Here is a 22,613-nt window from a genome sequence, read left to right as displayed (position 1 = left end):
TCCCAAGAGCTCACATCCAAAATGGAGTTGTTGTGGCATATAAACATAATTGATAATCACATACTACTATTGTGTAGGATTTAAGTTTATTTAAAGATCCAGTGAAGAGTTTGGAAATTTAACAGGGTTTCAAGGAAATGGAGCTCAAATCCAATTTTGCCCTCTACTGGATGTAAGTTTTGAAAAGGTTCTTCATGACCTAGCAAATGTCATTTTAGGCTAATACTATTATAGCTAAGCTTCTTTGAGGTTTTGGATTCATTCTGAAAGTATTATGTCACTATTTTTGTACATAAAATGAATGATAGTGACCCTTGAAATATCCAAACAATATTTTACATGTAGGTCTCAAAATTGCAAAATAAATCTGACTCAGAATTATAAGCATCAAAAGATTAATCAACAGTATTCCTGTTCTTTAAGGCCTTGAGGCCATACTGACAAAGTAGTTGGAAAAAACATGCCCCATGAGAAGAAGTAATGGTTGGATATGGAAGATGAGAGGAACTGTGATGGAGGAGGGGCAGTGATACACCTCATGTTATCTTTCTTGCTAAGCACTGAATATAATCTCTCATATTTCCTTACACCTCAAACTTCTCATTGGTTTTACCGAAAGCATTGCTTTATTCACATCCAACACGAACACTTAAAAAAACAATGAATTCCCTTCTGCATATGCTATAAATTCATTTCCAGTGTAACATTTTGTGTAGATTACAAACTTTGCTTCACAAACGATGAGAGGCAGAAAGGACACAGCTTGAGTTTTCAGTTTGCAGGTTGAGCTTGCAGCAAGGGAGGTAGAACAAAACTTCATACTTTGAAATAAATCTGATCTGCAAATCACCAAGAAAAAAGGGAAGTTGAAATTTAATAATTAAACCTAACAGGGGTTAGCATGAGGAAAAAGCTGTGTAGTTTTGAACATCAAGATTTTTGTTCAGTTCATGTACTTCCTGACTCTTAATAGATCCTGCTTATAATTCTGCATAGCATGTCTGACCCCTGGTACCATTCTTTTTTATTTGTTTGACCTGGTACCACTCCTTTTACAGATAACCCCTGCTAGCACCAATTTTCTAAGACCATATTTCTTCATCACACTTTCTGTTAGCACTATACACATTTCAGCGGTGGACTCAGACATTGTTATTTTTTTCTTAATGATACCCAACCATTACTTTTTTTCCTTGGGGCATGTTTCTTACAACTACTTTTGTCAGTACAGCCTCAGAGCATTAAGGAATAGGAAAATCGTAAATGAATCTTTTGATGCTATAACTCTGAGTAATATTTATTATGCAATTTTGAGACCCAAAAGTAAAAATAGTATGAATATTTAAAGGGTCACTATCAAACAATTTTAAGTATAAAAACAGTGATATAACATTTTTCAGAACAAATCTAGAATCTTAAGGAAACTTAGTTATAGTAGGATTGGACTAAAATTAAACATGCCAGGAAATAAAGAACCTTTCCAAAACTTTCATGCAGTAAAGGGCAGTGCCATGCACAGACTTTAGCATTGGTGTATTGTTCAGGTCTGTTCTTGGGGTCAAGGGCAAAATTAGATCTGAGATCCATTTCCTTGAAACAAGAATTACAATGTCCAAGTCCACTGCTAAAATGCATATAGTGCTAACAGAGAGGGTGATGAAGAAATATGGTCTTAGAAAATTGGTGCTAGCAGGAGTTATCTGCTATTCTGAAAGGGGTTTTCAGGTCAAACGGATAAAAAAGAATGGGATTAGGGGTCAGACATGCTTTGCAGGATTATGAGCAGGATCTATTATGGGGGCAGGAGGAATATGACTGAACACAAATTTTCATGTTCAAAGTAATGCAGCTTTCCCTCAGGCTAGCCCCTGATAGGTTTAATTATTACCTTTCAATATTGTTTTTTTCATGATGATTTGTAATTAATTCTAGAATAGTGACATTGAACATAAGATTTTCATTTTGTCAGGGAAAGGGAAAGAAATACCAGGACATGTTGAAGGTAAAGAAATGAAAAGGAAGGATTTATCTCTGTCAATTCTCAATCATACTTGGTGGCAACCTACTTCATTTCCAGAGAACAGACAAAGTGTTAGACCAGGACGCAAGAAAAGACCACTGACTCCAATTAAAATCAAATTAAAGAAAGCTTATTATTTTGACCGGCCGGGATGCCTCTCCCACCCAAAACCGCAGGAACAAGAAAGCAGCCACAGCTTTCCTGCAGCCCAGCTTTATAGCCCAGAAAGTTACACAAAGGGGGGTTACAGATAATAGAACTCTGACGAGCATAACACTAATGGTAGTTTACATTTTTGCTGGCCCCGACATCAGAATTTATGAAGGTCATTAGAACCTCAGAGAGGGTCGTTATCTGGCCAGGGAAGGCCAAGATTTGTGAGGCAGCACTAAGGTTTCAGAGAGGGCTGCTATCTGGTCAGAGAGCCAGGCATGGGTGAGTTCAAGGCACGAGCAGGCATTCCAAGCAGGTTCAGAATTTGCAGTAATTTATAGTAAAGCCGAAATTATCTTTTCATGGCTTTGTGGCGAGATGGCTCCCAATTTTAAGAAAAGATCAGGTTGGGTCTATCAAAAGGAAGGAAATATGGAATAAATTTCTTGAGTCATTTTATGAATGACCTTTATGTTGAGAAGAAAATAGATATTCGTTGTTATGCATAGCTCTACATCATAGTATAATCACATGCCTCTTACCTTCAATTTGCCCATAATAACCTAGTAAGTCTGATGATGAAATCGTTTATTATTTGAGAGATAATATGATTCAAAAATAAGAGGTGACATCCTTTACAGAGAAGTCAAGAGGTGTTCTAGATCCACTTGTTCTCTTAGCGCTAAACTGTGTCAATTACCAAATTTCTCTGTGTGTCAGATCACTTTTTTGTAAAATGAAAATGAAAAAAAATCTTCAATTGTTAGGAATCAAGTGGAAAAATCAACATGAAAGGGCTTTGCAAAATATAAAGTTCTACATTGATAAGTCATCATTTAATCCTGTTTCTGTCCCCAAAGGAAGTTAAATTTGCATTACACTAATTTATCTACTTCCTCTCAACCAGCCCTCCAAGAGAACAACTTTTGTCATTCATTTGTAAAATAGATGTCCTAAATTAGGGGTGTGGCAGACTAAAACTACTGTCAAAAAGAAGTGGATCTGTAATCACTTTGGTTAATGAGATCACATAAGGAAACAAGTTGTCTAACTGCCCTTATATTGTAGTCATACCTCATTTTATTGAACGTCACTTATTGCACTTCACAGATACTGTGCTTTTTGAAAATGTTTTTATTAGGGAATTTTAGTTATACATAATGTTGGGGTTCATTTTAACATAATTATACAAGCATGAAATTTAATTTGCTCCAATTCAATCCCCAGGACTTTTCCTTTTCCTTCCTTCTCCTACCCCTTGTTCTCTTTCCTTTATTCTATCAGTCTTTTTTCAATTTATTAAGTTTTTTTCAATTAGTCAGATTAACATTATAGATATATTACAATGAATTTCACCTATGTGTGTGTGTATCATGCACTGTTTTTTTAAACAAATGATTTGTCTTGTTAGTGACTAATATAGCCAGTGACTTTAAGTTGAAGCTGAAAGCATATTTGTTCCTCCAAATACCCTAGGGCTTATGTGAATATTGAACCTGTTCTACCTTTTCTCTATAAATGGATCAACAATGTCTAGATGATAGAAGATGTGTTAACAACGTGGTTTGTTCACTATTGAGATTTACTGCTCTGAAAAAAAGATTCCTTTCAAAATATTTGTGCTCTTTAACAATACAACTGGTCACCCAAGAGCTCTGACAAAAGATGAACAATGAGGGCTGGGATTGTGGCTCAGCAGCAGAGAGCTTTCCTGGCACAGTGGGGGGGGGGCGAGGGGGGGGAAATAGAGGACGTGAGCCTGGTTCAGTCCTCAGCACCACAAAAAAATAAAGGCATTGTGTTGTGTCCATCTACACCTAAAAAATAAATATTAAAAAAAATGAACAATGAGATTAATGTCTTCATGCCTGCTAACACAAGATCCATTCTTCAGCCCAGGGAACAAGGAGTCATTTTGACTTTCGTGCATTTATGATTCATGGGGTCCGGTGTTAAAAAAAAGTCAACATCAACAAGTTTGAAAGAAGTTGATTCCAATTCTGATGAATGACTTTGAGGAGTTCAAGACTTCTGTGGAGGAAGTATCTGCGTATGTGCTGGAAATAGCAAGGGGATTAGAATTACAAGCAATGCCTAAAATGTGACTAATCCTACAATCTCGTGATAAAACATCTGTGCATAAGTAATTGTTTCTTATGGATAAATGAAGAAAATGGCTTCTTTAGATGAATTTACTCTGGAGAAGATGCTGTGAACATTGTTGAAATTACAATAACAAAAGAATCAGAATATTACTTAAAGTTAATTGATTAAGCCGCTGCAGGGTTTGGGAGGATTGACTACAATTTTGAAAAAAAGTTCTGTGGATAAAATGCTACAGCATTGCATACTGTAGAGAAATCTTTCATGAAAGAGTCAAATGATGCAGCAACTTTATTGTTGCTTTATTTTAAGAAATTGCTGTAGCCACTCCAACCTTCAGCAACCACCTCTCTGATCAGTTAGAGCAGCTTCAACATGGAGGTACACCCTCCACCAGGAAAAAGGATTATGCTGCACTGAAGGCTCAGATGATCATTAGCAATTTTAACAGTAAAATATTTTTAAATTAAGGTGTTTATGTTTTTTTAGACAATGTTATTTTGCACTACAAAGACTATAGTGTAAATATAATTTTTGTATGCACCAAGAAACCAAAAAAAAACTTATGAGACTCTCTTAATTGCAATATTCACTTTATTGCTGTCTGGAACGGAACCTTCAGTAGATATGCAGTATGCTTTTACAGGATTTGAATTGTATGAACACCTAGGGGTTCACTATTACCATCTTCTATGTCCAATCAGTTGATTCTAATTTCTGTAATGTCACTAGATTGATAGCATCTAATAGGTGCAAGAACTCAGTGTTGTCAAGAGTGAACAGATGTCTTACACCTAGGGGTTACCAGAGATAAAAGGAAGAAAAATGAACTATTTTTATGTGGAATGAGCTCTGGTGATTCTAATATTGAAAACCATTCTATAGAGAAAATTTTCAAAGGATATACGGGGTGCTTAGCAAAGACAAGATTAAAAATTCCATTGAAAATTTAAAAGGAAGAATTTGTTTAATTGAATGGTAGTATACTGAATTCACCTTTATAGTTAAAATCACATCTCTACACAATTTACAACTGGATCTCTAGTTTAACATATTGCCCACGATTACCATATTTATCTGTATTAATTAAGGTAAACGAATTACACCTATCCCCGGTTTGCCCCGCCCACATCTGCTAATAAGCCCCGCCTTCTGCTTCGGGATTCCAGCCAATCCTGTATTTCATAACATCTTTGAGCAGAGCTATCGCGAGACTCTCGCGGTAGCCTTAGATGGGCTTTAACTGAGTGGACTTGCGCAGAATTGACGCATGAAGCCAGAGCGGGACACAGGGGGCGGGGCGCTCCGACGTGCGCGTTCACTTTGACCCCACGCTCCAGCGCGCACCCGGCAGCCGCGCGCTGTGGTTTCTGGGCGCCCCTGAAAGCCGACGCTACCCAGCATACCGCGCGCGTGCCCACCTTAGGCGGATGTTCGGTGGGCGGCGAATGCCTGCTGGGGGTCTGCAAGAGCATTTGAGGGACCCGGGTCTAGCGCAGAGAGACTCGAGAGGCTTGGATAACCCAGCCGAGGTAGGTGCTTGGGTGATGGAGGGTCAGGGGTCATAGGTTGCGGAGGGAAGACGTCTCTGGCGTCCTAGGGCCACGGAGAGAGGACTTGGGTGTCCCGGACCTCGGGAAGCGCCAAGGGCTGAAGGGGAACGGCAGCGCGAGCCTCCCGGACCCCATCCTCTTCCCAGACTTGCGGGCCTCCGGACCGCAGCAGCTTTCTCGGGGGCTGGCGCGGGGCGTGGGAAAGGTGGCCATTCTTCTCACCGTGGATTGGGGCCTGCGGTGTGCGGTGTGGGGTCGAGACCACTCTTCACTGCCAGAGGGCGGTAGTCGCGGTCGGCGGCCTCGGGGTGGCTTGTTTGCCCAGCTTGCTAGGAGTGGTCGGCTGCTTCCAGCCTCGCTCCAACTCCTGTAACCTCTTTTGCTTCTTTGGGGAGGATAACTGGGTATCTTCGTATACTTACCTATGCCCCCTGGAGGCTGGCACTGGGCAGCCTCCCGGCTTCTTGGTGTGCGGGATTGTGTAGAGTTAAAGGGGAGGCAGGGACTTCCAAGTTCGTCTGACTGAAAGTTCTGTTACCTTTGGAGTTAGATTAATTACATTGCATTCAAAATCGCTCTTGCACATTGTGCATTTGTGTTAGCTGGGTTCATGAAGGAAGGTGTGATTGTATCTGATGATTGACGATCCCTGTCAGATATACATTATTATTAAATCGTGGCAAGTAAACGTGAGCTCTTTTCTCAAGCAGCTCGGCATTTGCATGAGGCAGAAACCCTAGAAGTTTGATGTTTTCCTACTTGTACTTAAATTAACTTGAGACTGTCACTGAACAAAATAACATAATTTTGAAGTTGTTACTGCTATTTTTAGTTTTTCCAGTGGGCGATAGCAGGAATGATGACACTCCCTTGAGTAGAAGTGATCCATAATATCTGTACTGTCAAATTGTGGTAATACTGGATTATTAAGAGATTTCAAGTCCTTTGTAACAACTGGACTTTGTTTGCCTAAACCAACACCTTGGGCAGTGAAATGGCAAATGTATATTTCTAGTTGCCCTTGATAGCCTGAGTCATGGTCTGTTATGGATTTGTTGTAATTCAGGATTTGTTTATCATTGAATGAAGGAATAAATCATTTGGAGGGGAATTTTTTAAATTTAATACTCATTTGTTATGTTCTCTTAATAACAGTTTATTTACTTTTTTAGCAGTCCCTCTTATTTTCGTTAAAAGATACAATTTGTTCAGTTTTTTTAATTTTTCCTGTCTCATTCTGGGACAGAGATAGCAAAGAATAGTTTTCTGTTCTCTGAAGTCTGATAGAATGTGAATTAAAGAGACTTCTCAAAAAAGAAATGTGAAGGGCTGGGGATGTGGCTCAAGCGGTAGTGTGCTTGCCTGGCATGCGTGCGGCCTGGGTTTGATCCTCAGCACCACATACAAAGATGTTGTGTCCGCCGAAAACTAAAAAATAAATATTAAAATATTCTCTCTCTCTCTCTCTCTCTCTCTCTCTCTCTCTCTCTCTCTCTAAAATAAAATAAAATAAAATAAAATTTAAAAAAAGAAATGTGAATAAAGTACTGTAGATCCTTATAATGAAGGAAGATAGGAAGTTAGAGATCTTTGTTTCACCTTGTTTTTGTATATCATTTTTATCCTGGCACTGACCTGGCTTTGGAGGTAAAATACTGAATAAGATACTATTCTTAGTCAACTTTCAAGAACTTCATAGTGAACCCTGGAGCAATTGGAATCAAGCATGAGAGACCCTTAAGTCAATTTCCTCAGTCACACATGGCAGGAAGGCTTTCTGGAGAATATAGGACAGCCACTGGGAGGAAAGTGTGAGAGGGTGTTTACATCAAAAGGCTTTTTGCATTTAAATGCAGGACAGTAAAAGTGTGACCCATACAGAAAACTTCACATAATTACATTTTACCCAAATACTAATATTTATGGAGGGTGAAAAAGTAGAACAATCAAAGGTCTGATTCAAAAGGTATGAAGACACATGGAAAAGGAAATGGGATTGAGTTACAGATGTATAGAATTTCACCAGTACTTATTAGCTGATGATTATCTTTGACCAAAAAATATCTTTGGTTTAAGACATTATCTCTGGATAGAGATTCCTTGGGGAAAGAGTCAACCAGATATATGTATTTTTTTAAATCATGAATTTTGCTCCATTGAGAACTGAACAAAGGGAGAACATGCAAAAATGCCTAGTATTTACTTTTCTCCAATTTAATTATTATCGTTGATAAATAACTAAGTCTCTAATGTTAGGAAAATCAGGTTGAAATCAAACCTGTAAAGGAATGTACAAATTATATTGGCATACATGATTTCAAAGACACTGAATGGGTCTTACCAGAGAATGAATTAGTAGTTGAAGGAATGTGTTCTTGGTATACAAGTTTATTTTAAGAAATGTGGGCACACAAAAGACAAAAATTTTTAAAATGACACATTGCTTCTATTCATATTCCATTGGCTGGAACTAGTCATGGTACCTTACTAAGCTGGGCAGCCATATCCCAACTAGTCTATACTTTGGAAGGAAAGAAATGGATTTCAGCAGGCAACTAGTTATACCAAATAAGGTTTCTCCATTTTGGCAACTCAGTGGAATAGGAAGCCTAAAACAGTAATGAGCATAGTGCCTGTGTCTTATCCCCAGACATTCTGATTTAATTGATTGGGTTACAACCTAGGATTTTTTTAAGAGTTCTAAATGTGCGGCTAAATTTAAGAAGCACTGATTTATGGTCCCCATCCAAATTCAGTTGTAGTAAAGTGTAGTTTAGAAGACTCTGAGGATGATAATGATAACATCTACCACATTGTGAATACATGCTAAACTTCTGTTACTGTTCTTTTGTACTTCATTTATTTATAACTACAATCTTGCTGTCATCCGCATTTTAGAAATGAGAAACTGTCATAGAAAGGTTAGTTTACTATTTCAGTGACACATAGTTGGTAAATACCAAAGCTGGAATTAGAATCTAAGATTTCAAAACTCACATTTTTTTCTGTGAGCTATATTGCTTTGCAGATGTCATTGTTTTTTGGACCTTCATAGTTTGGTTTCATAGTGTGTGATATGTTCTGTGAATGTTGGTTACATAACTGTATACCACCCATTTATCAAAACTCTTCAAATTGTACTCTTAAAATTTTATATGAAAATCATACCTAAAGTTGATTAACTTTATTAAGTGTGTGTGATACATTTTTGGCCCAGTTTCCTTCAACCCATATCCATGCTCTTTGCCATATACAATTCCACCCAGTAAAGAAGTGCAATAGATTTCCCTACATCTTAATTTTGTATCCATCAATGTGATTTGTTTTAGGTCATGGAACCTTAGTGATTTTGATGTATGAAGCACTTTGAAAAGTACTTGTGTGACTGGATTTGTGTTCTTACACCTCAACCATTGCCATATAATTGTTCCTGAGGTACTTCTTCTATCTCAGGAGGAGAATAAAAACTACGTAAGCAGAGCCAGACTCCTCCTAGAAACCTATCTTACATCAGCCACCCTCAGGTAACCTATTGATCTGTGAGAAAAAATGATTTGCTGTTTCAAGGCATTGAACTTTGGGGTGTTGCGTTATATTGCATGTGTGTGGTGGCAGTAATTAACTGATAAAGCTGGTATAACCAAACTTACTAGGGTTCCAGTTGAGTGACTCAGTTTCACATTTTCAGCATGTGTTCTGAGGAGAATGTGACAACAATTAATGCTTAGGAAATTAGGGGCTTTCTATGTATTATTTCTCCAAGATAAAAGAAGATGGTAAAAAAGTCATTAACCATTGTCAGAGACTGATTATAATCCATCACTTGTGCATTCATAAACTAAGCATTGTCTAATGTGAATGACATTTTCATGATTGACTTAGATTAGCACTGTTTGATAAACTTTTTGCTATTTGAATGTTTTATGCCAGTAGTTACATTACATACGGCTACCAGGTACTTGAAGTGTGACTGGTGAGACTGAGGAGCTGAGTTTTTAATAATACTTTTATTTATTTTAAGTTGAATTCTACACATAGCTTGTGTTACTTAGCTGGGCTTGGTTTAGCCAATAGTAGACAAAAACTACTTCCTTGGAGCTGCTGTGGATACCATCCTTCTTTGAGTTACAGAGCCACTGTGTTCCTAAATAAATGTTCTGTCAGCAAGGAAGTGGGGATAGATCAGGAAGATAATTACTTCTGATTCTTTTATGGTTATTGGTCTATTCAGATTTTCTATTTCTTGGGCCAGTTTGTTCATTGTAGATTGTTAGGAAATTATCTGTTTTATCTAGATTTTTTAAGTTTATTAGGAAAAAGCTGCTCTTAATATTCTCTGATAATTTTTAATTCCTGCATCTTTTTTTTGCTTTTTAAATCAACTTTATTAAGATATAATTTACATATTATAAAATTTTATTTTAAGACTATAATTTGATGAGTTTTGATAAATATATGCTATATAACCACCATTCATAAAACATTTCTGTTATCCAAATCTTTCCCTCCTGCTCCTTTGCTATCAGTTACCTCTTTCCAATTTCTGGCTCCTGGTAATCACTAATCTGCTTTATATCACTACATTTTAACTTTTCTTGACTTTCATATAAGTGGAATCATACAGTATAGTCTTTGACAACTAGCTTCCTTTACCTTCTTTAATGCTTTGAAATTTTACCCATACTGTTGTATACATCATAGTTTGTTTTATCCTTTAAGGCTACTGAAGATTGAACCTAGAGTCTTATATGTGCTAGATAAGGGCCCTACTACTAGCCTTATCCCATCACAATTTGTTTATTTTTATCATAGAATAGCATTCCATTGAATGAATATGCCACAGTTTGTTATCTCTTCAGCAGTTGATGAATATTTGGATCATTTCCAATTTTTTAGCTCATTTAACATTATTAGATTCTGACAAACTTTTCCAAAGTGACTGTTATATTAAAATATTTGAGAGTTCAATTTCTCATATCTTCAGTCTTTTAAATTTGAACATTCTAGTATATATAGTGGCATCTCATTGTGATTTTGTATTGACTTTATATTGTTGTAATGACTTAAGATGGTGAAAACAGTTTCATGTGCTTATTTGCTACTTCTAGATCATCTTTGGTGAAGTGTCTGTTCAAAATTTTTGCCCACTTTTTTAAGATAAAATGGTATTACTCCAATTTGTTTTATTGTTTATTTGCAGGAGTTCTTATATATTCTGTAAATAAATCCTTCATCAGATATTGTTTTGCTAATATCATCTCCCATCTGTGGCTTGTCTTATTTCCATAACAGTAACTTACGAAAAGCCAAAGTATTTAATTGTAATGAAGCTTAATTTATCATTTTTTAATAGTCTCAGATTCATTTTGTGTGTGTGTCCTCTTTAAAATATTGTCTTTTTTATTATTATTATTTTTACCTGACTCAATGTTACTTGATTTTCTACTAGGAGTTTTCAAGTTTTAGCTATTTATTCTAGTTTATCATCTATTTTGACTTAACTGTTACATATGTTATGTAGTAAGCCTCTAGGTTCACTTTTTTTTTTTTCATATGGATACTCATTTATTGAAAGGGATATACCTTCCCTGTTGATTGCCTTTGAACTTCTCTCAAAAATCAATTGACCATACATATGTGGGTCAGTTACTAAACATTTTATCTTTATTCATGGGTATTATGTCTGTCTTTACACTATTACCACAAGACTTATTGTTGATATAAGTCTTGAAATAAGTGTAATTCATTCAACTTTATTCTTCTGTTCCAAAATTTTTTGGTTCTCCTAGATGCTGGGCATTTCAGTATAATTTGTAGAACCAGTTTGTCAGTTTTTTTCAAAGAAACTTATTGGCATTCTGAATGGTATTACTCCAATTCAATAGATTAATATTAAGGAATTGATATGTTGATATTTTGAGTCTTTCAGTCCATGAACATAATATGTCATATGATAATTATATTACTGTACTCTTTTATCTATTTTTACGTTTGCTGGAAAGTTTTTAGAATAATTTTTTTAGATTAAAAAGTCAGTTATATCTTAAATTTGGAAACAAAAATTATAGTTACAGATACTTTTTTATTTCTGCTTTTTGTTTTATTATGTAGACCTACATTTCTGTCTAATATCATTTTTCTTCTGCCTGAAAACAACTTCTGACATTTCTTATAGTATAGGTCTGTAGGTAATCAATCCTTTTGGTTTTTGTCTTTTTTCATCTTCATTTTTGAAATATATTTTGCTGGGTTTAGGATTCTAGGCTAGGAGAAATATCAAAAGCAGAGATAAGACTAATCTGGAGAGATGATGCTTTTCAGCAATTTAATTATGGTATACCCTGCTGCTATTGTAGTTTGTGCTTGTTGTTTTTAAGGTTCTTGTAATTTGCCCTTACTGGTTTTCATTAAGCCTTTTGGTTTTCTGGGTTGATTGTGTTCTTATCAGATTTTGAAAATTTTCTTGCATGGTTTTTTTCAACTATTTTTCTTACCTTCACTCCCTTTCCTGTTAGATTCCAATTGCATCAGTGTTAGACAGTTTTAACATTTTCTAGTAGGTCCAGGTGCTCTGTTTGTTGTTTTTAGTGTTTGTTTATCCCTTTAATTCATTTTCACTACTTGCTGCTGTTACTGTGTTTGAATCCACTCTGCTTTTTCCCCCATGCCTTTCTGCTATTGGCCTCTTTTCATTTCAGATGTAATTTTTCCATCTACATATCTTCCATTTCTCCTCATTATTGTCGTGTTTTCTTCTACTTTCTTGGACATATTCAGAATATTTAGAATAACTGAATGTTTATATCTGGTAATTGTATCATCTGTGTAATTTCTAGATCTTTTTTTCTTTCTTGTCATGGTTGTTTACTGTTTGTTTTGTTTTGTTTTATGCCTGGTGATTTTTTTTTTTTTTGACATTTTGTTCAATTTTATGTTTGTTGTTTTTAAAGTTTGTTAGACTAGATTCAGAATGAACTCATTTTTGTTTTGTTTTGTTTCTGGCTGTTAGTCTAAAGCTAACTTGGGACCACTTATCAGGCAATTCTTCTGAAAATTCTACATGTTACCTCCTGTATGAAAAGGGTATTTCTGTAAACTATCCCCAGTTATGTATGAGCTGCAGGGATTGTTCCACCTGTTTCTTTTTTTCTCTGAATACTTTTCAGTTGAAGGTAGACACATACCTTTATTTTATTTATTTATTTTTTATGTGGTCCTGAGGATTGAACTGAGCCACAACCCCAGCCCCTGTTCCACCTATTTCTAGTGGTCCTTTCTCCATCTTTGACTGTTTCCCTCATCCACAAATATAAATCATTAAATCATTATCATACATACTCAAGTGGTTCCTCTGTGTATCTTTAGAGCCCTCTGTGTGTGCACCTTCTATTTGATATTTTGTTGATGGGTTTCTGTTCTGGCGACTAAAAGGCTCAGGGGTTACTCCAGTTGAACTGGGCTGACTGGGCTGCGCAAAATAACCACACGAGAGACACAAATACCTTTTTCTTTGGAGTTGCTGTGACGGCTCCTCTGACTTTAAGGGTCCTCAGAATGAGAGACAGGGAGAGCACACACTAACCCCTTTTATTGAGGAAAGCTATTCAAATGAGGCAAGGGGTCAGGTTTCAGGGGACTGAGTCTATCTTCATGATGTCCACTGTCAGCTTGTTGACTGACATTTGGGTAGGCCACACCCAAGGGCACAGTAAGAGAAGGGGACACACATACAAGGCACTTCCATGGAAGATTCTATCCTAAACTGGGCAAGGGGTTATATTACAAAGGAACAGGTGAGCATAGCTTCACCCATGGGGCTGTAGCAAGACACACCCATGCACAAGACACCAACCCTCAAACCCAAGAAGGGTGGGGAAAGCTCTGCCACATTTCTGTGACTGAGTGCCTTAGCACCTAACCGGGGAGTGTAACTCAGTCATGTGCAAGGTTGGTCTTCCTCATTTTGTCTAACAAATTCTAAAATGTTTCCTTAATTCAGAAGAGACCACTGGACTCTGATTTCCTCCTATTGTTTCTGGAAACTGTCTCCTTGTAATAAGCTGGGAGAAGGGCCATCAAGAATCCTACTTCGCCTGGGATAGAGGGGTTTCCTGGGATTGACTACTTTCAGAGATTGAATGGCAAAATTTCCAGGTAAACCAGGAAGAGTCAGTTAGGCGCTATGAGATAATTTACTTGTTTCAGGGATCATTTTGACATTTGTTCTGTAATTATATTCATTCTGCTATTACTGAATCATTGACCTCCTCTCTTTCCCTTATTTTTCTCCTTCTTGGATTTTAGCAATTTAATTTGCTTTTCCAAAAATTTTTAACACCTTTTTTATAACCATATCTTTTTGGTGTTATTACTTACTGCTTCTGTTTCATGAAAACAGTATGTTTTCTCCCTAAGAAATGATGTTATTGACCATCTAGATTGTAAAGTGACTCACATTGTCCCATCTATTTCTTAGGTGAAAATTTGTCTTTTTTGTTTTTGTTTTTTTTTCTCCTGTTGGTAGTCTCTAAATGTTTGATTGATCCTTGTGAGCTTGTCTTTGCACTTCAAATTCCCTCCTTCACCTTTCATTGCTTCTGCAGCTTGCTTTAGGGGAGAATCCAACATAGCTGCTTCAACTTGTTTTCTACTGTGTTCAATGAGAGTGAGGACTGATGAAACCCATCCATAGGTAGAGTCCATTGCCATCGACCTTTTTTTCCTATAATCAGTAACAAAAGGACATCTCTTCAGTTTAGGCAATACTCTCACTGGAAAATAGATGTCCCCATTACAGCTGCATTACTTTAACAAGAGAGAAGGTTGATATTCCATGATTGTCTGTGTCTGTGACCCTGTATTCACTTGGGTTCCACTAATAGGTCCACCACCTGGGCCTGGAAATCCTCTGGATGATGCTCCCTAATACATTCCTGCTGCCACTAAATTTTTCAGTCTTATTCCTTCTATATTATTTTTTAGAAACTTCTCAAAGTTTCTGGTCAGCTAAGATTTTCCTAGTCACTTTGTTTTGTCTTATTTTAAACAGGGCAATGTGTTCTTGAATTGTTTCTTTAAAATACATTTTTCATTCTTTCCGGGATTTGGAGCACATAGTTAGGGATGGGAGTTAGTAGGAGTAGAGGACGGTAGGCTGCTTTGTGTGCTCAGTTCATCAAGAAATCAAAACACAGTTTCTTTTCTGTTCCACATTAGTCCATAATTTGATTTGTGCTTATTTTATATCCTCCCCTGAAATACAGCACAGTGCTGAGTATTTAGTGGAGACTCAGCAGATACCTGATAGGATATTTTATTTAACTTTTTTAATTGGTGCATATTAACTATACAAAATAATGGGTTTTATTTTGGCTTATTTGTGCATGCATATAGCAATTCAAAAATAATATATTTTTTTTGCTCTTAAAGCAAAATTTTAGTTGGTTTTGTTTGTTTGTTTGTTTAATGCATCTTCCCTATCCCCACCTCAACTACTAGGCTGGAATAGGCATTAACCATCATTATGACTTTAATTATTTAATATTTGAGTGGTTTTATATTTGGCATAGGAATTGGCTTTTGAGTGAGGCTAGTGTACATTTAGCCCTGGTTCCTCTTTTTGAAATCACCAGCATGTGTGCGCTTCTCCCTCCACTTCTTTTACTTCCATTTTTTTTTTCTTCCTGCTTCTGTCTCATTTCTCCTGGTTGCCATCACTACCTTATTCCCAGTTATCCTTCTAATCCTATTTTTCTGCTAATCCGTAAAAAGAAATAGAGATTTGTATTTTTATTTTTCCCTTTTAGAAAAGAAGATAAATTTTTAAGGGGTTTTAAGCTATATTAGGTTCAGGTGATATTTGGTTAGTGATTTGGAATCATATAACAAAATTGAAATTCTGTAGCAATGATGTGAGTTTAAATATTAATAATCTATTTCAAATAAACATTTCCAAGCTATGTGAGAGATTTACCCTCACATATTACTTATCAAATGTGGGTTTTTTAAAAATATTTTTTAGTTGTTGGTGGACCTTTATTTTTTTTATTTATATGTGGTGCTGAGAATCGAACCCAGTGCCTCATAAATGCTAGCCAAGCGCTCTACCACTGAGCCACAACCCCAGCTCCCTCAAATGTGTTTGTAGAACACATTTTACACAACAAATTGTCTTTACTAAATATATTCATTAAAGACCTGAAAAACAATTAGAATTTATTTGATACATGAGATTATGGTTAATATGTTCCTTAACTGTATTTGACTTAATAAAATTTTTTTTGTTTGTTTCTCTCTGAAGATTTCATGTTAAATTTGTGGTCTTTGAGTTTATGTTGAATTTCTCATCAGGGAATACTTACATACTAAAATCCTCTCATGATATGTCTACTGGTTTCATTTGTCTTCTAGAGTTCACATTTGCCAACCAAGAGAAGGTGAAAATGAGCAACCGACGGAAAAGCGCTCTTCCAGTGAAGGTAGATGAAGAAAAGCAGCAGCAGCTTCGTTGGAATATGCATGAGGACAGAAGGAATGAACCACTCACCTTGTCTGATGATGAGCAGCCCTGCCCAGGTGCAGAATCCTCTCTTGCTGATTGCATCATTCTGGGTGACAGCCCACAGGAAGAAGTGGTTTACAGAGACAAGAGGTGTTCACCGTCTGGGAGTGTCTTGAAACTGACTAAAAAAGAAGAAACCATTGGTATTTTTTCCTCCTCTTCTGTAAAGTTGAGTATTGTGATTTCTCCCTATCATTTTGATAATTCTTGGAAAGCATTTCTGGGAGAAGTAACTCTTAAGCTTCTTCCTGAACAAAATTTAATTGAAAATTTTTCTGAAAGGAGTTTTACATTGATGAGTTCAGAGTTAAGCAATGAGTTCCTGATCTATGTTCATTCAGAATGTGAGGAGGTAAAGAAACAAGAAAAAGGCCTCAAAGAATCAATCAGCATTTGTGACAAAAGTATTCGAGTACAATCATCCTTCACTGGTGAACTGTTAGAAGATTTGGGATGGCTGCAAAAGAAGAGAAGAATAAAACTTTACCAAAGACCAGAAGGAAATCACATTATCAAGGTATTCAGTTTCTGTGGTGTCTTTTAAAGTTCTTCTATATTAGCAGTTCATTTTAAAGTTAACTTGGAAAGTCTGAAAAACCAGCAATAAGTCTCTCATTATCAAGTTTCAAATACACTTTATTTGGGGCTTTCAGTAACTACAGAAAATGTATTATAGCTAATCCTTTCTGGACCACTTTTTTCAAGTAGATCCTCCTGATTCTTCTTTCCATCTGTCTTATTATCAATGTCTTCTTTGGGTCCTTATCATCTCTTCCTTACTATAACAATCATTTGACCATTTCTGTTTCCTGTTGTACCTTTTCAGATCCTTTATCTAGTTTCTGTACATGTATACCATGCATGCAGTTCTTTCCTGTCTGAAGAACTAAGTATAATTTTTCTAATCTGCTATACTAGTTTCTCCTTTGATATGTCTTTGAGCCTCATACTTCCTCACTCTATTTTTTTGTTCCAGAAACTCCAAATTGATTTGCTTCCTACAAACACTCTGCTGTCTTTCTGAATCTTTCCATTTGCTCTCATAATTCCTTCTACCCGGATTGTTTCCTTTCCTTTCCCTAGTAACTCTTGGTGATTTGTTAATATTCTGTTCAGAGTTTATTTAATCCATTAATGGGCTTTAAGAAACCCCCCCCCTCCCAGAATCAATTTTTATTTTGATTTTTGCTTTGGTCATTTGTAGTACATTTACATTTTGGTTCACCACCCCCACCTGCCCATATTAGATACATTTTAGTGTTTGATCCAGTAATAAGGATTTCTAAACCTAACTTCATAAGAATTCTAGCATGTGTGTTAGAACCTTCTAAGGAAGTCTGCGTTTTTAATAAACTTTGGTGATTATTCTGATGCTCATCAAGTAAAGGAATTAATGACTTGGCAGGTAGAATTGGATGTTCTCATCACATTCTCCCAGGTTTGGTTTATGTTAAGGAAGTATTTTTTTCCTAAAAGCTAGACTGGTGTATCTAGCATAATAGACACTTGCATTATTGAAAATGAAAATATCCAGAGGAGATCTGGTAGGTATTTAACTAGTACTTGTGTGGGGCAAATACTGTGAATACCTTTAAAAGTGATGAAACTAAAAAAAGGGTTTTTTTTTTCTTATGTCCTCATAAAGAATGGTATATTCCAAGTAAAACTATTTTTTTGTTAACAATTCTGTGTAGGTTGGAATTTATATTCTGGAAGCTGGCCTAGCAAAATTAGACTTTTTGAGTGATGCAAATTCAAGAATGAAAAAGTTTAATCAACTCATGAAGAGAGTGATGGAAAAGTTATACAATTTTATTATTCCAGGTAATTTTTAAAGTAAATTTTATATTGCTTTTGAATTGTGGACTTTTCTTTCAGCTCCTATACATTACAACCAGAAAATCAGGTAATGAAAATGATTTAAAAAATTTATATGACCTACATAAAACACTGTGTGGCAAAATTTTACTTATTCGAAATACCCTTGCTGATATAATTTATTTTACTGTGTTTGCCAAAATAATATGCAAGTGGAAAGGTAGTCTAAATGGATCTGAGGTAGTTGGATTTTTTGTTTTCTTGTGCAAAATTTTATCACAGCCAGAGATTCTTGGCCAGCCTTTGTTCCACCTCTCCTTTGCAGTTGTCAAGAGCTTAGTTCCCATAAAGACCAGATGACTTCACTCTGTTTCTTGGCAGAACATTGTATCCTTGGTCAGAATTGCAGTTTCAGAATTATCTGCCATTGGTGGCCAAGGGAGAGTGTGGATGATTTGGTGCATCCAACAGCACTACTGCAAAACCGCTCAAATTTCTCTTTGAAGAATTGGTAGGGCAACATTATTTCAATTGGAAATTTTAGAACATTTAGAACATACTGGAGTATTCTAGAAATCAGTTTCTAAGCTTAGTCAATGAGTTGATTCTATAGCATATTATTTTGTAATTCTGCTACTAGTAAATTATTTTGCAAGTTAGAGATTTAGTGGGGAAAAATCTCTGGTTTCAGAATTAACAGGAATTTTTTCAAGTACATGTAGATTCTTTAAAGTTACGATAAAAATCTATAATTCTTATAAAAATAATGGATTTTGAATTTTTGGAAACATGGTTTCTAGGGAACAGTTCAAATTTAGATATTAGTACTAGATTATAGAACTACCTAATTATACAATAATTGAAAATCCTATACAGTGTGTTCTTTTTACTGAAAACAAAAGTGAGCTGTATATTTTTGGTATAATCTTTTCGTTCTAGAGCATATTAGGTATGTCCTATGAATTATATAGACCTCTTTGAAACCAATTCATACATAAACGGTTCACTTCACCTTGAAAGAATGATATTTTTGATAAGGAATCAGCTGAAAGAAGTTATAAATTTATCAACAGAGTTTTTATCGAATTATTCATGTTAGAGTAAGCACAAGTCTTCTTGAATAGGACAGTTGTGCCAACTGAGTGAATCAAATGAATCAGATATTCCTCCCAAATTGACATTTAAGCACTTGTTTCCTAATTTGCAACTGCTTCTACCAAAAGCTTGTCCTTTTTTAGCATGAGAAATAGAATGGGAACTCTTGTCTTAACTTAATATACATAGAAAAATTAATATTTACATATGGAAATATATATATATATATATTTTTTAAACAATAATGGAGATTGGATTCAGGGTTGTCCACCACTGAGCTACATCCCCAGTTCTTTGATTTATTTTTTATTTTAAGACAGGGTCTTTTTAAATTTTCTAGACTGGCCTCAAACTTGTGACCACTTGCCTTAGCCTCCCAAGTCCTTGGGTTACAGGTGTGAGGCCCTGTGCCTGGCCTGTCCCATTCTCTTCCCCACTACTTCCCACCAATCCAGTTCAAATCTGAAATGATGTTAAAGTGAAATAAGTTATCATTTTGTAAACTTCAGAAGATATTCACAATCAGTTCCTGAGATGGTTATTACATACCCAAAATGGGCCAATATGTTAGCTTGTCTGAAGACTTATTAAAACAAGACCACCTTTTTTCCTCAGTGGTGAAGGGACAGATACACATAAATATTGCGATATACTGTTATATCCAAAATCTTGTGTGGGCAGAGGACTTTAATTCCAGCCAGAGGAAACAAAAGAAAGTGCCACGGGAAAAGTAGATAGATTTTTGATGAATGAAGAATTAATAGGGATTTCCAGTTGTAAAACACACTGAACAAAACCTGAATTGAGTGAGTGCATAGTATATTTTTAGGATAAAAATTGTGTGTGGTTATAAAGGTAAATCAAGTTGTGACTACATTGTTTTTGAATACACAGATGTGTTAGAAGAAGATGATGAAGATTCAGAGAGTGAGCCAGAGGGACAGGACATCGATGAGCTCTATCACTTTGTGAAGCAAGCACATCAGCAAGAAGCACTGTCTGTACAAGTGGATGTCCAGCATCCTGCATTAATCCCTGTGTTGAGACCCTACCAGAGAGAGGCTGTCAACTGGATGCTACAACAAGAGCATTTCAGAAGCACTCCTACTGGTGGCAAGTATAAGATGCTTAACAAAAGGCACCTTGGTTAGAGGGATTGGTGGGGGTTGGCAGTAATCATTAAGCAAAGAACATTGAAAAGATAGGATAGAATGGGTATTATTATGAACAAAATAATTTCTTAAGAAATCCTTCAAAATTGAAATCTACAAAAGTTAATTTGTGGCTTTCCTCATTCAGAAAAGTTTGGGAAGTTTTTTCTTCCCAAAATGAACACAATCTTGATTGGGATTTTTAAAAACCAAGAAATTTATTTAAATGATTTATCAACTAATAATTGCTTCTAAAATCTGATTAGATGAGAATTTTGCTATTCCTTTACAGGAAACTTCATAATTTTTTTTTTAATTTTTTTTTTTTAATATTTATTTTTTAGTTATTGGCGGACACAACATCTTTGTATGTGGTGCTGAGAATCGAACCCGGGCCGCACGCATGCCAGGCGAGCGCGCTACCGCTTGAGCCACATCCCCAGCCCGGAAGCTTCATAATTTGATGTTAAATATTAGGACAGAAAACAAATTTGTAGATGTGAGAGATACATCTCTAATTTTCTTAGATTTGCATTTTATTCTTTGCCCCACAAAATAAAGAAAGAAATAAAATTTCACCTATTAAGTATTTTCATGAAAGTAATAGGTTTATGGGAGACACACACTTTATCACTACCTCAAGATGAGATTTTTACTTGATTATAGGAAGTGTATTAACTATTTAGAATTCTTCCTATATATATTTATTTTACTTAATGTCAAACAGCTGTAATTTCTTCCAGTGTTTAAATTTATACTTTTTAACAAACTTCATTTTTTTTTTTTTTAACTTTTCATTTTGAACAACAAATAGCAGTTCATTCCCACTACTCTGGTCCCATTCTCTTGTCCTCTACCTCCCACCCACCCAGTTCAAATCTGAAAAAAAAATAACATCTGACATCAGAATTGGTTTCTGTTAAGATTCCTAATATGTGGGTTTTGTCTCCTCATTGTGTTTTTTTTCTTTTAATTATTTGTTGAAGAAATTATAGTTCTATAAAGTTTCCCACGTACCATATTACTTTTTCTCTAAAATAAAATTTTTTTCTTTAATTAGTTTTATTAAGGTGTAACTTTTATACATTAAATTGTACTGATCTTAAGGGCATAGTTTGATGAGTTTTAATAAATCTATACATCTGTATAGCCAGCAACCCAATTAAAATAAAGAACTAAAGGGTCCCCAAAGTAGCCACAAGCCACAAATGGCTCTTGAGAGTTGAAATATGATTGTTCAGATTGAGATGTACTGAGTTTAAATTCATACCAGATTTCAAATAGGAAGAATGTAAAATATTAATATTGATTACATGTTAAAACATTTTTTTTTAGTTATATTGGGGTAAATAAAATATGCTGTTAAAACTATTCCACCTGTTGCTTCTTTTTATTTATTAATAAAATTACAAATTAAAAATTACATGTGCAGTTCCCATTGTACCTCTATCAGACAGTCCCGATATAAAGTATTGCCATCATTCTGGAAAGTTTCCTCAAACCTCAGTCATTTTTCCTACTTCAACCCCATCAGGAGGCAACCACTGTGACCACAGTTCTGCTTATTTTTGAAACAATGAATGAAATTATAATAAACATAAATTTTGGGGAGAAATACTCTTCTTTTGGCATAATGTTGAGATATATCCATCCTGTGTGAATCAATAATTCATTCTTTTTTACCATAGACCACATTTTGTTGATTAAATCCGTGTGTACTATTTAGCAGCTCTTCTGTCACTTATTCTCATTAAAACTTTTCATCTTTTAATCTTTTCATTGTATAAACACTTGTTCATCTGTGTTCCTACTTCATCTGTTAATCCCTTAGGAATGCAACAAAAGATTGCTTGAATTTTACTAATAAGTAGAGGCACACTCCCTCCTTGAAAGTTGGCTTTAACAAGTTAAAATATTAAGAAGAAAGATGGTGGAAGATTCTGATGAAAACAAACTTGAGTACTTTTATGTATTATAGTTTTAGATATTTTTTACTTAAATAATCCTTTTCTGACTCTCTGACCCACATAAGAGGTCAGGTAGGATTCAGATAAATGTACTAGTGTACTAGTATATGTCTGCTGAGTTATTTTAAAACAATGGAACTTCTTGAATGATTTATACAAGATAAGGAATTGGTTATATACAAGATAGGAATT

At 35.5% G+C, this 22,613-nt stretch overlaps 1 protein-coding gene across 6 annotated transcripts in view; it reads left to right on the top strand.

Annotated features, from left to right (window-relative positions):
- The first annotated feature begins 5,411 nt into the window (after positions 1 to 5,411).
- Positions 5,412 to 22,613, top strand: part of SHPRH (SNF2 histone linker PHD RING helicase) — a 100,239-nt gene continuing 83,037 nt past the window's right edge. For 2 of the 6 annotated variants that reach the window (XR_014022201.1, XM_081295884.1), the window contains exons 1-3: positions 16,240 to 16,907; positions 18,085 to 18,214; positions 20,198 to 20,416. Coding sequence is in view for 4 of the 6 variants with exons in the window: in XM_081295884.1 (XP_081152010.1) it covers positions 16,272 to 16,907; positions 18,085 to 18,214; positions 20,198 to 20,416 (985 nt within the window). In the remaining 2 variants the exon portion in view is untranslated. Of the gene's footprint in view, positions 6,035 to 9,158; positions 9,354 to 13,968; positions 13,984 to 16,239; positions 16,908 to 18,084; positions 18,215 to 20,197; positions 20,417 to 22,613 lie in introns of those variants that run through there. The other 4 variants (XM_081295882.1, XM_081295881.1, XM_081295883.1 and 1 more) reach the window with 4 other exon arrangements.

The sequence above is a fragment of the Spermophilus citellus genome (assembly GCF_964194105.1).
Source record: "Spermophilus citellus genome assembly, chromosome: 5".
Lineage (NCBI taxonomy): Eukaryota > Metazoa > Chordata > Mammalia > Rodentia > Sciuridae > Spermophilus > Spermophilus citellus.
The sequence above is the reverse complement of the archived record's forward strand: the minus strand, read 5'-3'. Positions and strand labels throughout refer to the sequence as shown.